At 51.3% G+C, this 14,441-nt stretch overlaps 1 protein-coding gene across 4 annotated transcripts in view; it reads right to left on the reverse strand.

The window, feature by feature from the left end:
• The window catches only part of DENND5A (DENN domain containing 5A), a 110,475-nt gene extending 97,551 nt beyond the window's left edge, over nt 1-12,924 (reverse strand). Inside the window, exon 1 of one of the 4 annotated variants that reach the window (XM_063944070.1) lies at nt 12,632-12,916. In XM_063944070.1, coding sequence (XP_063800140.1) covers nt 12,632-12,737 — 106 coding nt within the window. In that variant the 5' untranslated portion in view covers nt 12,738-12,916. Of the gene's footprint in view, nt 1-12,631 lie in introns of all 4 variants that reach the window. The other 3 variants (XM_063944071.1, XM_063944073.1, XM_063944074.1) reach the window with 3 other exon arrangements.
• Between the last annotated feature and the right edge of the window lie 1,517 nt (nt 12,925-14,441).

The following is a 14,441-nucleotide window of genomic DNA, read 5'->3' on the forward strand; positions in this document are numbered from 1 at the left end:
ACCCTCACAAGGTACCAGGTGCAGAAGCCATCTTAGGCGCACTGCGTAGGATTACCCTAGGTGGAATAGTCCACCCCTAGACGAAATAACACAAAATGGGGAGATTGCAGAGTCCTAAAGTTCAGAGTATTGTTCCAACAAACCCATCAGGTCCATGTATTTTTCATTCCATCCACAAGTGCACCAGATAAGGCAGCCATGTTGGGCGCACTACGAAGGTTACACAGTGGGGGATGAGCCATACAAGGGCCAAATGCATGTATGGGAACACCGACACGTGTGTAGGAGTATGCTATACCCTGCATGGAAAGATCCACATGAAGCACACCCTGCCCACGGAGGAACCATCTGAGGCAGCCATGTGGGGCGCACTGCGTAGGTTACTGCTGGCAGGGTGTGCAACCAATGGAGGTGCACATTACAGGAATAGCACACAGTGGGGTGGAAGTACGCTGTAAGAAGAAAGAGAAGAGAGAAACACATTTGCAGGAAAACTGTACGAACATTAGTTTGTGAAAATTATAGATGTCCTGGTTTCAAAAGATCAGTGCAGGTGGGTGTAAGAATGTGGGGAGCACACTAATGTCCAATGGAACTGACCCAGCAAAGTCTGGTCCTGGTGCGCACGTCCCTCAGTTCCCTGCTCAGCATGAGGGGTAGTCCCGGGGGCAGTCATGATGTTCTTGGACAGAGCAGTAGTAGGCATTGGTCCTGGTGTCTTCATGGCAGAAGTGAGGAGAGGCCACATAGTGGTCCTGAGTTGCAGTGTTTGGGGAAGTAGTTTAATTAGAGATTCTAGAGTAGCCCAAATCCAGTTCAAACTCCGGTTCTAACTTCATCCTTAAAATACATCCTTAATAAATGCATACTTCACAAATGCGTGCAGGCCAAGTCCCAACTGTAGGCCTTGATGATACTGCTCTTACATGCTACACACTACGGGGGTCATCCCGAGTTGATCGCACGTAGCAACTTTTTGCTGCTCGTGCGATCAACCTGACGCCGCCTATGGGGAGTGTATTTTAGCATAGCAGGGCTGCAGAAGCTATGCTAAAAAAAGTTTCATGCAAAACAAGACCAGCCCTGCACCTACTTACCCAGTGCGACGGATCCAGCGATGAAGGTCCCGGCTGTAACGTCAGACATCCGCCCTCCAAACGCCTGGACACGCCTGCGTTCGCCTTACCATGCCTGGGAAACGGTGAGTAGACGCCCCGCTCCTCCTTCCCGCTGTCAATCTTTTTGCGATCGGGCCTGCGATCGCTTTCTTCGGTCCCAGCGTCGTTGCGTCACACACCGGTGACGGCAACGACGCTCGTGCGCAATGCGGGCGACGTGCAGCTGCAGTTCCGACCCATTCGCACTGCAGCGAAGAACCGCTGCGTGCGAACGGGTCGGAATGACCCCCTATATCAGTTGGCAAAGGGGGAGGTGTGCAATCAGAAGTTCAGCTAATTAACAGAGGGGATTTTTGCAGACAAACTTTCTTGGGGTGTGAAAAGTGTAGCCAGAGAGATGATAGACTCAGATATACAATTGTAATTGTAAAGCGCAACAGAATATGCTGCGCTATATAATATGCTGCGCTATATAAGAAACTGTTAATAAATAAATAAATAAATAAATAAATAAATAAAACGGAGGGACTGAAAAGCACGGAATAGAGAAAAAGTCATGGCACGGCACATTACAGCCAATACAGGCGTCTGAACTTGTGTATGGAGAAAGAATATATTTGGGGGGGGCTCAAATGTAATTTCACCTTCTCAATTTACATTATGTCACAGACCTCTCACTCATAGCCGCCCACCAGCTTAAGTCCGACATCACAGCTTATTTCAGTCACCCACAGTAACACGCTAATGATCAATTACATGAAAAAATAAGAATTTACTTACCGATAATTCTATTTCTCGTAGTCCGTAGTGGATGCTGGGAACTCCGTAAGGACCATGGGGAATAGCGGCTCCGCAGGAGACAGGGCACATCTAAAGAAAGCTTTAGGATCACCTGGTGTGCACTGGCTCCTCCCCCTATGACCCTCCTCCAAGCCTCAGTTAGGATACTGTGCCCGGACGAGCGTACACAATAAGGAAGGATTTTGAATCCCGGGTAAGACTCATACCAGCCACACCAATCACACTGTACAACTTGTGATCTGAACCCAGTTAACAGCATGATAATAGAGAAGCCTCTAGAAAGATGGCTCACTACAACAATAACCCGAATTTTTTGGTAACAATAATTATGTACCAGTATTGCAGACAATCCGCACTTGGGATGGGCGCCCAGCATCCACTACGGACTACGAGAAATAGAATTATCGGTAAGTAAATTCTTATTTTCTCTGACGTCCTAGTGGATGCTGGGAACTCCGTAAGGACCATGGGGATTATACCAAAGCTCCCAAACGGGCGGGAGAGTGCGGATGACTCTGCAGCACCCAATGAGAGAACTCCCGGTCCTCCTCAGCCAGGGTATCAAATTTGTAGAATTTTACAAACGTATTTGCTCCTGACCAAGTAACTGCTCGGCAAAGTTGTAAAGCCGAGATCCCTCGGCAGCTGCCCAAGATGAGCCCACCTTCCTTGTGGAGTGGGCATTTACAGATTTTTGGCTGTGGCAGGCCTGCCACAGAATGTGCAAGCTGAATTGTACTACAAATCCAACGAGCAATAGTCTGCTTAGAAGCAGGAGCACCCAGCTAGTTGGGTGCATAGAGGATAAACAGCGAGTCAGATTTCCCGACTCCAGCCATCCTGGAAACATATATTTTCCGGGTCCTGACAACGTCTAGCAACTTGGAGTCCTCCAAGTCCCTAGTAGCCGCAGGCACCACAATAGGTTTGGTTCAGGTGAACGCTGAAACCACCTTAGGGAGAAACTGAGAACGAGTCCTCAATTCCGCCCTGTCCGAATGGAAAATCAGATAAGGGCTTTTACAGGATAAAGCCACCAATTCTGACACGCTCCTGGCCCAGGCCAGAGCCAACAGCATGACCACTTTTTCTGTGAGATAATTTAACTCCACAGATTTAAGTGGGTCAAACCAATGTGACTTTTGGAACCCAAAAACCACCTGGAGATCCCAAAAGTGCCACTGAATGGCACAAAAGGAGGCTGTATATGCAGTACCCCTTTAACAAATGTCTGAACTTCAGGGACTGAAGCTAGTTCTTTTTTGGAAGAAAATTGACAGAGCCGAAATTTGAACCTTAATGGACCCCAATTTCAGGCCCATAGATACTCCTGTTTTCAGGAAATGTAGGAATCGACCCAGTTGAATTTCCTCCGTCGAGCCTTACTGGCCTCGCACCACGCAACATATTTTCGCCAAATGCGGTGATAATGTTTTGCGGTTACATCCTTCCTGGCTTTAGATCAGGATAGGGATGACTTCATCCGGAATGCCTTTTTCCTTCAGGATCCGGCGTTCAACCGCCATGCCGTCAACGCAGCCGCGGTAAGTCTTGGAACAGACAAGGTCCTTGCTGGAGCAGGTCCCTTCTTAGAGGTAGAGGCTACGGATCCTCCGTGAGCTCTTGAAGTTCCGGTTACCAATTCCTTCTTGGCCAATCCGGAGCCACTAATATAGTGCTTACTCCTCTCTATCTTATCAATCTCAGTACCTTGGGTATGAGAGGCAGAGGAGGGAACCCATACACTGATTGGTACACCCACGGTGTTACCAGAGCATCTACAGCTATTGCCTGAGGGTCCCTTGACGTGGCGCAATACCTGTCGAGTTTTTCCCAACGGGTTATAATCATGTGGAAAACTTCTGGGTGAAGTCCTTACTCTCCCGGGTGGAGGTCGTGCTGAGGAAAACTGCTTCCCAGTTGTCCACTCCCGGAATGAAAACTGCTGACAGTGCTATCACATGGTTTTTCGCCCCGCGAAGAATCCTTGCAGCTTCTGCCATTGCCCCCCTGCTTCTTGTGGCACCCTGTCTGTTTACGTGGGTGACTGCCGTAATGTTGTCCGACTGGATCAACACCGGCTGACCTTGAAGCAGAGGTCTTGCTAAGCTTAGAGCATTGTAAATGGCCCTTAGCTTCAGGACATTTATGTGAAGTGATGTCTCCAGGCTTGACCATAAGCCCTGGATATTCCTTCCCTGTGTGACTGCTCCCCAGCCTCGCAGGCTGGCATCCGTGGCCACCAGGACCCAGTCCCGAATGCCGAAACTGCGGCCCTCTAGAAGATGAGCACTCTGCAACCACCACAGGAGGGATACCCTTGTCCCTGGTGACAGGGTTATCCGCTGAAGCATCTGAAGATGCGACCCGGACCATCTGTCCAGTAGGTTCCACTGGAAAGTCTTGCGTGGAATCTGCCGAATGGGATTGCTTTGTAGGAAGCCACCATTTTTACCCAGAACCCTTGTGCATTGATGCACTGAGACTTGGTTCGGTTTTAGGAGGTTCCTGACTAGCTCGGATAACTCCCTGGCTTTTTCCTCCGGGAGAAACACCTTCTTTCTGGACTGTGTCCAGGATCATCCCTAGGAACAGAAGACAAGTCGTCGGAACCAGCTGCGATTTTGGAATATTGAGAATCCAATCGTGCCGCCGCAACACTACCTGAGATAGTGCTACACCGATCTCCAACTGTTCCCTGGATCTCACCCTTATCAGGGAATCGTCCCAGTAAAGGATAACTAAAATTCCCTTCCTTCGAAGGAATATCATCATTACGGTCATTACTTCAATAAAGACCCGGGGTGCCGTGGACCATCCCTACGGCAGCGTCTGAACTGATAGTGACAGTTCTGTACCATAACCTGAGATACCCTTGGTGAGAAGGGTAAATTTTGACATGAAGGTAAGCATCCTTGATGTCCCGAGACATCATGTAGTCCCCTTCTTCCAGGTTTGCAATCACTGCTCTGAGTGATTCAATTTTGAATTTGAACCTCTGTATGTAAGTGTTCAAAGATTTTTGATTTTAAAATCGGTCTCACCGAGCCGTCTGGCTTCGGTACCACAATAGTGTGGAATAATACCCCGTTCCCTGTTGCAGGAGGGGTACCTAAATTATCACCTGCTGGGAATACAGCTTGTGAATGGCTTCCAAAACTGCCTCCCTGTCAGCGGGAGACGTCGGTAAAACAGACTTTTGGAAACGGCGAGGGGAATACGTCTCGAATTCCAATTTGTACCCCTGAAAAATTACCTGAAGGATCCAGGGGTCTACTTGCGAGTGAGCCCACTGCGCACTGAAATTCATTGAGAACGGGCCCCCACCGTGCCTGAACCTGTAAAGCCCTAGCGTCATACTGAGAGCTTGGCAGAGGTGGAAAAGGGTTTCTGTTCCTGGGAACTGGCTGATCTCTGCAGCCATTTTCCTCTCCCTCTGTCACGAGCAGAAAAGAGGAACCCTTTTGTCCGCTTGCCAACCAGGACTGCGCCTGATAATACGGCGTCTTATTTTGAGAGGCGACCTGGGGTACATCCCCTTTTTTAAGGCAATACTTCCAAATGCCGTTTGGAATCCGCATCACCTGACCACTTTACTGGTATAATTGGACAACGCACTTATACTTGATGCCAGTCGGCAAACATTCCGCTGTGCATCATGCATATATAGAAATGCATCTTTTAATTGCTCTATAGGCAATAATATACTGTCCTTATCTAGGATATCAAATTTCCAGTCAGGGAATCCGACCACGCCAACCCAGCACTGCACATCCAGGCTGAGGCGATTGCTGGTCGCAGTATAACACCAGTATGTGTGTAAATACATTTTAGGATACCCTCCTGCTTTCTATCAGCAGGATCCCTAAGGGCGGCCATCTCAAGAGAGGGTAGAGCCCTTGTTCTTACAAGCGTGTGAGCGCTTTATCCCCCCTAGGGGGTGTTTCCCAACGCACCCTAACCTCTGGCGGGAAAAGGTATACTGCCAATAACTTTTTAGAAATTATCAATTGTTATCGGGGGGGAAACCCACGCATCATCACACACCTCATTTTATTTCTCAGATTCAGGAAAACTACAGGAAGTTTTTCCTCACCAAACATAATACCCCTTTTTTGGTGGTATTTATATTATCAGAAGAGTGTAAACTTTTTCCATTGCCTCAATCATGCAATGTGTGGCCCTATTGGAAATCACGGTTGTCTCTTCACCGTCGACACAGGAGTCAGTATCCGTGTCGGCGTCTGTATCTGAGGTAACGGGCGCTTTAGAGCCCCTGTATGAGACGTCTGGACATGCACAAGCTGAGTAGCCGGCTGTCTCATGTCAACCACTGTCTTTTATACAAAGCTGACACTGTCACGCAATTTCAACAGTACATCCACTCAGGTGTCGACCCCCCAGGGGGTGACAACACTATTACAGACACTCTGCTCCGTCTCCTCATCATTTTTCTCCTCATACATGTCGACACAAACGTACCGACACACAGCACACACACAGGGAATGCTCTGATAGAGGACAGGACCCCACTAGCCCTTTGGGGAGACAGAGCGAGAGTTTGCCAGCACACACCAGAGCGCTATATATATACAGGGATAACCTTATATAAGTGTTTTTCCCTTTATAGCTGCTGTATTGTTTATACTGCGCCTAATTTGTGCCCCCCTCTCTTTTTTAACCCCTTTCTGTAGTGTAGTGACTGCAGGGGAGAGCCAGGGAGCTTCCCTCCAACTGAGCTGTGAGGGAAAATGGCGCCAGTGTGCTGAGGAGATAGGCTCCACCCCTTTCTCGGCGTCCTTATCATCCGTTTTCTTGTATGTTTTGGCAGGGGTTAAATGCATCCATATAGCCCAGGAGTTATATGTGATGCATTTATTTTAGCCATAAAAGGTTTTCTATCGATTTATTGCGTCTCAGGGCGCTGCCCCCCCAGCGCCCTGCACCCTCAGTGACCGGAGTGTGAAGTGTGCTGAGAGCAATGGCGCAGAGCTGCGGTGCTGTGCGCCTACCTTTATCTGAAGACAGGAAAGTCTTCTGCCGACGATTTTTCCGGACCTCTTCGCTCTTCTGGCTCTGTAAGGGGGCCGGCGGCGCGGCTCCGGTGACCCATCCAGGCTGAACCTGTGATCGTCCCTCTGGAGCTAATGTCCAGTAGCCTAAGAAGCCCAATCCACTCTGCACGCAGGTGAGTTCGCTTCTTCTCCCCTTAGTCCCTCGATGCAGTGAGCCTGTTGCCAGCAGGTCCCACTGAAAATAATAAACCTAAACTAAAACTTTCACAAAGAGCTCAGGAGAGCCCCTAGTGTGCACCCTTCTCGTCGGGCACAGAAATCTAACTGAGGCTTGGAGGAGGGTCATAGGGGGAGGAGCCAGTGCACACCAGGTGATCCTAAAGCTTTCTTTAGATGTGCCCTGTCTCCTGCGGAGCCGCTATTCCCCATGGTCCTTACGGAGTTCCCAGCATCCACTAGGACGTCAGAGAAATACATTTGTAAGAACATCACACCACAAACCGTTCCCCAGCATAGTGATTTGGGGAGGGAGTTACAATGCATATATGAACATATGGCTGAGGACGCGTCTATAATAAATGCCCCATACACAACAGAAGGACAATAAGCTCATTACATTCAAGTTGGACATTCCATACAATTGTACATAATGGGGTTAAATATAAAGTACATTCAATTTAGATACAGGCACAGGGGTAACACGTAGCGCAGACTCTGCCCTCAAGAGCTTACAATCCAACTGCTGTGGTTTGGGTGTGAGAGAAATCAGTCCACTATATTATATTTTTTCAGCATTCACTTCCCGGCATCTCAAGAACTAGATGTTCCAGGGTGTCAGTGAATACACCCTCATTAATTTGGGGTACAAAAAGCTCCCCCCCTTTTCCAGAGAAGCTGGATGTTTAAGCAGGATTTACACAAAAATAAAGAAACAAATCACAGATGGAATTCATATCACCCGGGATCTCCAAATCACTGCTCCCCCTAACAGACATCCTCCGGGATCTCCAAATCACTGCTCCCCCTAACAGACATCCTCCGGGATCTCCAAATCACTGCTCCCCCTAACAGACATCCTCCGGGATCTCCAAATCACTGCTCCCTCTAACAGACATCCTCCGGGATCTGCAAATCACTGCTCCCCCAAACAGACATCCTCCGGGATCTCCAAATCACTGCTCCCCCTAACAGACATCCTCCGGGATCTCCAAATCACTACTCTCCCTAACAGACATCCTCCTGGATCTCCAAATCACTGCTCCCCCTAACAGACATCCTCCGGGATCTCCAAATCACTGCTCCCCCTAACAGACAACCTCCGGGATCTCCAAATCACTGCTCCCCCTAACATACATCCTCCGGGATCACCAAATCACTGCTCCCCCTAACAGACATCCTCCGGGATCTCCAAATCACTGCTCCCCCTAACAGACATCCTCCGGGATCTCCAAATCACTGCTCCCCCTAACAGACATCCTCCGGGATCTCCAAATCACTGCTCCCCCTAACAGACATCCTCCGGGATCTCCAAATCACTGCTCCCCCTAACAGACATCCTCCGGGATCTCCAAATCACTGCTCCCCCTAACAGACATCCTCCGGTATCTGCAAATCACTGCTCCCCCTAACAGACATCCTCCGGGATCTCCAAATCACTGCTCCCCCTAACAGACATCCTCCGGTATCTCCAAATCACTGCTCCCCCTAAGAGACATCCTCCGGGATCTCCAAATCACTGCTCCCCCTAACAGACATCCTCCGGGATCTCCAAATCACTGCTCCCCCTAACAGACATCCTTCGGGATCTCCAAATCACTGCTCCCCCTAACAGACATCCTCCGGGATCTCCAAATCACTGCTCCCCCTAACAGACATCCTCCGGGATCTCCAAATCACTGCTCCCCCTAACAGACATCCTCCGGGATCTCCAAATCACTGCTCCCCCTAACAGACATCCTCCAGGATCTCCAAATCACTACTCCCCCTAACAGACATCCTCCGGGATCTCCAAATCACTGCTCCCCCTAACAGACATCCTCCGGTATCTCCAAATCACTGCTCCCCCTAACAGACATCCTCCGGGATCTCCAAATCACTGCTCCCCCTAACAGACATCCTCCGGGATCTCCAAATCACTGCTCCCCCTAACAGACATCCTCCTGGATCTCCAAATCACTGCTCCCCCTAACAGACATCCTCCGGGATCTCCAAATCACTGCTCCCCCTAACAGACAACCTCCGGGATCTCCAAATCACTGCTCCCCCTAATAGACATCCTCCGGGATCCCCAAATCACTACTCTCCCTAACAGACATCCTCCGGGATCTCCAAATCACTACTCCCCCTAACAGACATCCTCCGGGATCTCCAAATCACTGCTCCCCCTAACAGACATCCTCCGGGATCTCCAAATCACTGCTCCCCCTAACAGACATCCTCCGGGATCTCCAAATCACTGCTCCCCCTAACAGACATCCTCCGGGATCTCCAAATCACTGCTCCCCCTAACAGACATCCTCCGGGATCTCCAAATCACTGCTCCCCCTAACAGACATCCTCCGGTATCTCCAAATCACTGCTCCCCCTAACAGACATCCTCCAGGATGACCAAATCACTGCTCCCCCTAACAGACATCCTCCGGGATCTCCAGACCACTGCTCCCCCTAACAGACATCCTCCGGGATCGCCAAATCACTGCTCCCCCTAACAGACATCCTCCGGGATCTCCAAATCACTGCTCCCCCTAACAGACATCCTCCGGGATCTCCAAATCACTGCTCCCCCTAATAGACATCCCCCGGTATCTCCAAATCACTGCTCCCCCTAACAAACATCCTCCGGGTTCTCCAAATCACTGCTCCCCCTAACAGACATCCTCCGGGATCTCCAAATCACTGCTCCCCCTAACAGACATCCTCCGGGATCCCCAAATCACTACTCTCCCTAATAGACATCCTCCAGGATGACCAAATCACTGCTCCCCCTAACAGACATCCTCCGGGATCCCCAAATCACTACTCTCCCTAATAGACATCCTCCAGGATCTCCAAATCACTGCTCCCCCTAACAGACATCCTCCAGGATGACCAAATCACTGCTCCCCCTAACAGACATCCTCCGGGATCGCCAAATCACTGCTCCCCCTAACAGACATCCTCCGGTATCTCCAAATCACTGCTCCCCCTAACAGACATCCTCCGGGATCTCCAACTCACTGCTCCCCCTAACAGACATCCTCCGGGATCTCCAAATCACTGCTCCCCCTAACAGACATCCTCCGGTATCTCCAAATCGCTGCTCCCCCTAACAGACATCCTCCAAGATGACCAAATCACTGCTCCCTTAACCAGACATGTCCTGGTACCCTCAAATAACCGATTCCCCAAAACCACATTGCATTAGACCTTTAAATCACTGCTACCTCAAAACAGTTATCTTCTGGAATCCGGAATCACTGCTCCCCTCAAAACATACATCTTCCAGGATCCCCAAATCACTGTTCCCCCCAAAACAGACATCTCCTGGGACCTCAGAATCACCCCACCTCCAAATCACTGCTTATCCAGTCATCTCCTGGGACCTGTAATCACTGCTAAACTATACAAACTTTTGACTCTATTCACTGCCCACAGATAAGTCCCACACACGTGACGGTATTTACAATATACATAGTACATATGGAGGCCTTTCAACTGTTTACCCCCACAGCTACCACTAAGGGGCACAAAATGGAGCTGTTCAATTGTTGCTCCATTTAAACGGCCAATAGTTGCGGGGGTGACATTTCTTCTTGCAGCCTCCCAAGGAGCGGGGGAAAAAAAGTGCAGTAACTCTGGACTCCCAAAGCAGTTCTTTAGAATGGCTTAGCAGTTTTATGTAGTTAAACCCTGTCTGTTTGGGCGTGATATGCATGGACGACCAAACACAACTGAATTGTGACCAACTGTTGGGTGTCTAAATAGCCCTGTAGGAGGACACCCTGGGTAACGGTCCCCTGTAGGAGGACACCCTGGGTAACGGTCCCCTGTAGGAGGACACCCTGGGTAACGGTCCCCTGTAGGAGGACACCCTGGGTAACGGACCCCTGTAGGAGGACACCCTGGGTAACGGACCCCTGTAGGAGGACACCCTGGGTAACGGACCCCTGTAGGAGGACACCCTGGGTAACGGACCCCTGTAGGAGGACACCCTGGGTAACGGACCCCTGTAGGAGGACACCCTGGGTAACGGACCCCTGTAGGAGGACACCCTGGGTAACGGACCCCTGTAGGAGGACACCCTGGGTAACGGACCCCTGTAGGAGGACACCCTGGGTAACGGTCCCCTGTAGGATGACACCCTGGGTAACGGTCCCCTGTAGGATGACACCCTGGGTAACGGTCCCCTGTAGGATGACACCCTGGGTAACGGTCCCCTGTAGGATGACACCCTGTGTGAAGGTCCCCTGTAGGATGACACCCTGTGTGACGGTCCCCTGTAGGATAACACCCTGTATAACGGTCTCCTGTAGGATGACACCCTGTATAACGGTCTCCTGTAGGATGACACCCTGTATAACGGTCTCCTGTAGGATGACACCCTGTATAACGGTCTCCTGTAGGATGACACCCTGTATAACGGTCCCCTGTAGGATAACACCCTGTGTAACGGTCTCCTGTAGGATGACACCCTGTATAACGGTCCCCTGTAGGATAACACCCTGTGTAACGGTCTCCTGTAGGATAACACCCTGTGTAACGGTCTCCTGTAGGATAACACCCTGTGTAACGGTCCCCTGTAGGATAACACCCTGTGTAACGGTCCCCTGTAGGATAACACCCTGTATAACGGTCCCCTGTAGGATGACACCCTGTGTAACGGTCCCCTGTAGGATAACACCCTGTGTAACGGTCCCCTGTAGGATAACACCCTGTATAACGGTCCCCTGTAGGATGACACCCTGTGTAACGGTCTCCTGTAGGATAACACCCTGTGTAACAGTCCCCTGTAGGATAACACCCTGTATAACGGTCCCCTGTAGGATGACACCCTGTATAACGGTCCCCTGTAGGATAACACCCTGTGTAACGGTCCCCTGTAGGATAACACCCTGTGTAACGGTCCCCTGTAGGATAACACCCTGTGTAACGGTCCCCTGTAGGATAACACCCTGTGTAACGGTCCCCTGTAGGATGACACCCTGTGTAACGGTCTCCTGTAGGATAACACCCTGTGTAACAGTCCCCTGTAGGATAACACCCTGTATAACGGTCCCCTGTAGGATGACACCCTGTATAACGGTCCCCTGTAGGATAACACCCTGTGTAACGGTCTCCTGTAGGATGACACCCTGTATAACGGTCCCCTGTAGGATAACACCCTGTGTAACGGTCTCCTGTAGGATGACACCCTGTATAACGGTCCCCTGTAGGATAACACCCTGTGTAACGGTCTCCTGTAGGATAACATCCTGTGTAACGGTCCCCTGTAGGATGACATCCTGTATAACGGTCCCCTGTAGGATGACACCCTGTATAACGGTCTCCTGTAGGATAACACCCTGTGTAACGGTCCCCTGTAGGATAACACCCTGTGTAACGGTTCCCTGTAGGATGACACCCTGGGTAACGGTCTCGTACACAGGACATCACCCAGCGGATGTCACAGGCACCGTTATTTCCCCGCCCCGGTCCTCCCCCCGCCCCAGCCTCACTCACCAGAGAGCTCGTCCGGTTCCAGGCCGGTGTCGGTGTCCAGACCGCAGATGACAAAATAGTCGGCGAGGCGGCCGGGAGCCGAGCTGTTCCCCCCTCCCCCGCTCATGTCTCCGGTCACCGGCTACCCGCACTGCATGATGGGAGGTCGGGACAGCTGTGCACCGAAAGCGGGGAGGGGCCTGAGGCGCAGAAGGCGGGGTCAGGGATGCGCAGGCGCACTGCTGTGTCAGGGTGACATCATTCTATTTACTACTAGAGGAAGACTGCGTGACTGTGGCTGCCTCCATGTCTGTGTGATGCCCCTCCAGTGTCTGCCCCCATGTCTGTGTGATGCCCCTCCAGTGTCTGCCCCCATGTCTGTGTGATGCCCCTCCAGTGTCTGCCCCCGTGTCTGAGTGATGCCCCCTCCAGTGTCTGCCTCCATGTCTAAGTGATGCCCCTCCAGTGACTGCCCCCATGTCTGACTGATGCCCCTCCAGTGACTGCCCCCATGTCTGACTGATGCCCCTCCAGTCTCTGCCCCCATGTCTGAGTGATGCCCCTCCAGTGTCTGCCCCAGTGTTTGAGTGATGCCTCCTCCAGCGACTGCCCCTGTGTTTGAGTGATGCCCCCTCCAGCGACTGCCCCCATGTCTGAGTGGGTATCCGTTCACATGGTCGACCATGTTATGGTCGACAGTCATTAGGTCGACCACTATTGGTCGACATTGACATGGTCGACATGGACACATGGTTGACACATGAAAATGGTCGACACATGAAAGGTCGACACATGAAAAGGTCGACATGATTTTTTTAACTTTTTTTTCTTTTGGGGAACTTTTCCATACTTTACGATCCAAGTGGACTACGATTGGAATGGTAATCTGTGCCGAGCGAAGCGGTAGCAGAGCGAAGGCACCATGCCCGAAGCATGGCGAGCGAAGCGGTGCACTAATTGGGGTTCCCAGTCACTTTACGCAAAAAACGACACAAAAAAAGTAAAAAAAACTCATGTCGACCTTTTCATGTGTCGACCTTTCACGTGTCGACCATTTTCATGTGTCGACCATGTGTCCATGTCGACCATGTCAATGTCGACCAATAGTGGTCGACCTAATGACTGTCGACCATTCATACCGGAACCGTCTGAGTGATGCCCCCTCCAGAGACTGCCCCCGTGTCTGAGTGATGCCCCTCCAGTGACTGCCTCCATGTCTAAGTGATGCCCCTCCAGTGACTGCCTCCATGTCTGACTGATGCCCCTCCAGTGACTGCCCCCATGTCTGACTGATGCCCCTCCAGTGACTGCCCCCATGTCTGAGTGATACCCCCTCCAGTCTCTGCCCCCATGTCTGACTGATGCCCCTCCAGTGACTGCCCCTATGTCTGACTGATGCCCCTCCAGTGACTGCCCCCATGTCTGAGTGATACCCCCTCCAGTGTCTGCTCCCATGTCTGACTGATACCCCTCCAGTGACTGCCCCCATGTCTGACTGATGCCCCTCCAGGGTCTGCCCCCATGTCTGTGTGATGCCCCTCCAGTGTCTGCCCCTGTGTCTGAGTGATGCCCCCACCAGTGACTGCCCCCATGTCTGAGTGATGCCCCCTCCAGTGACTGCCCCCATGTCTGAGTGATGCCCCCTCCAGTGACTGCCCCCATGTCTGACTGATGCCCCTCCAGGGTCTGCCCCCATGTCTGTGTGATGCCCCTCCAGTGTCTGCCCCCATGTCTGAGTGATACCCCCTCCAGTCTCTGCCCCCATGTCTGACTGATGCCCCTCCAGTGACTGCCCCTATGTCTGACTGATGCCCCTCCAGTGACTGCCCCC

The sequence above is a fragment of the Pseudophryne corroboree genome, chromosome 11 (assembly GCF_028390025.1).
Source record: "Pseudophryne corroboree isolate aPseCor3 chromosome 11, aPseCor3.hap2, whole genome shotgun sequence".
Taxonomy (NCBI): Eukaryota; Metazoa; Chordata; class Amphibia; order Anura; family Myobatrachidae; genus Pseudophryne; species Pseudophryne corroboree.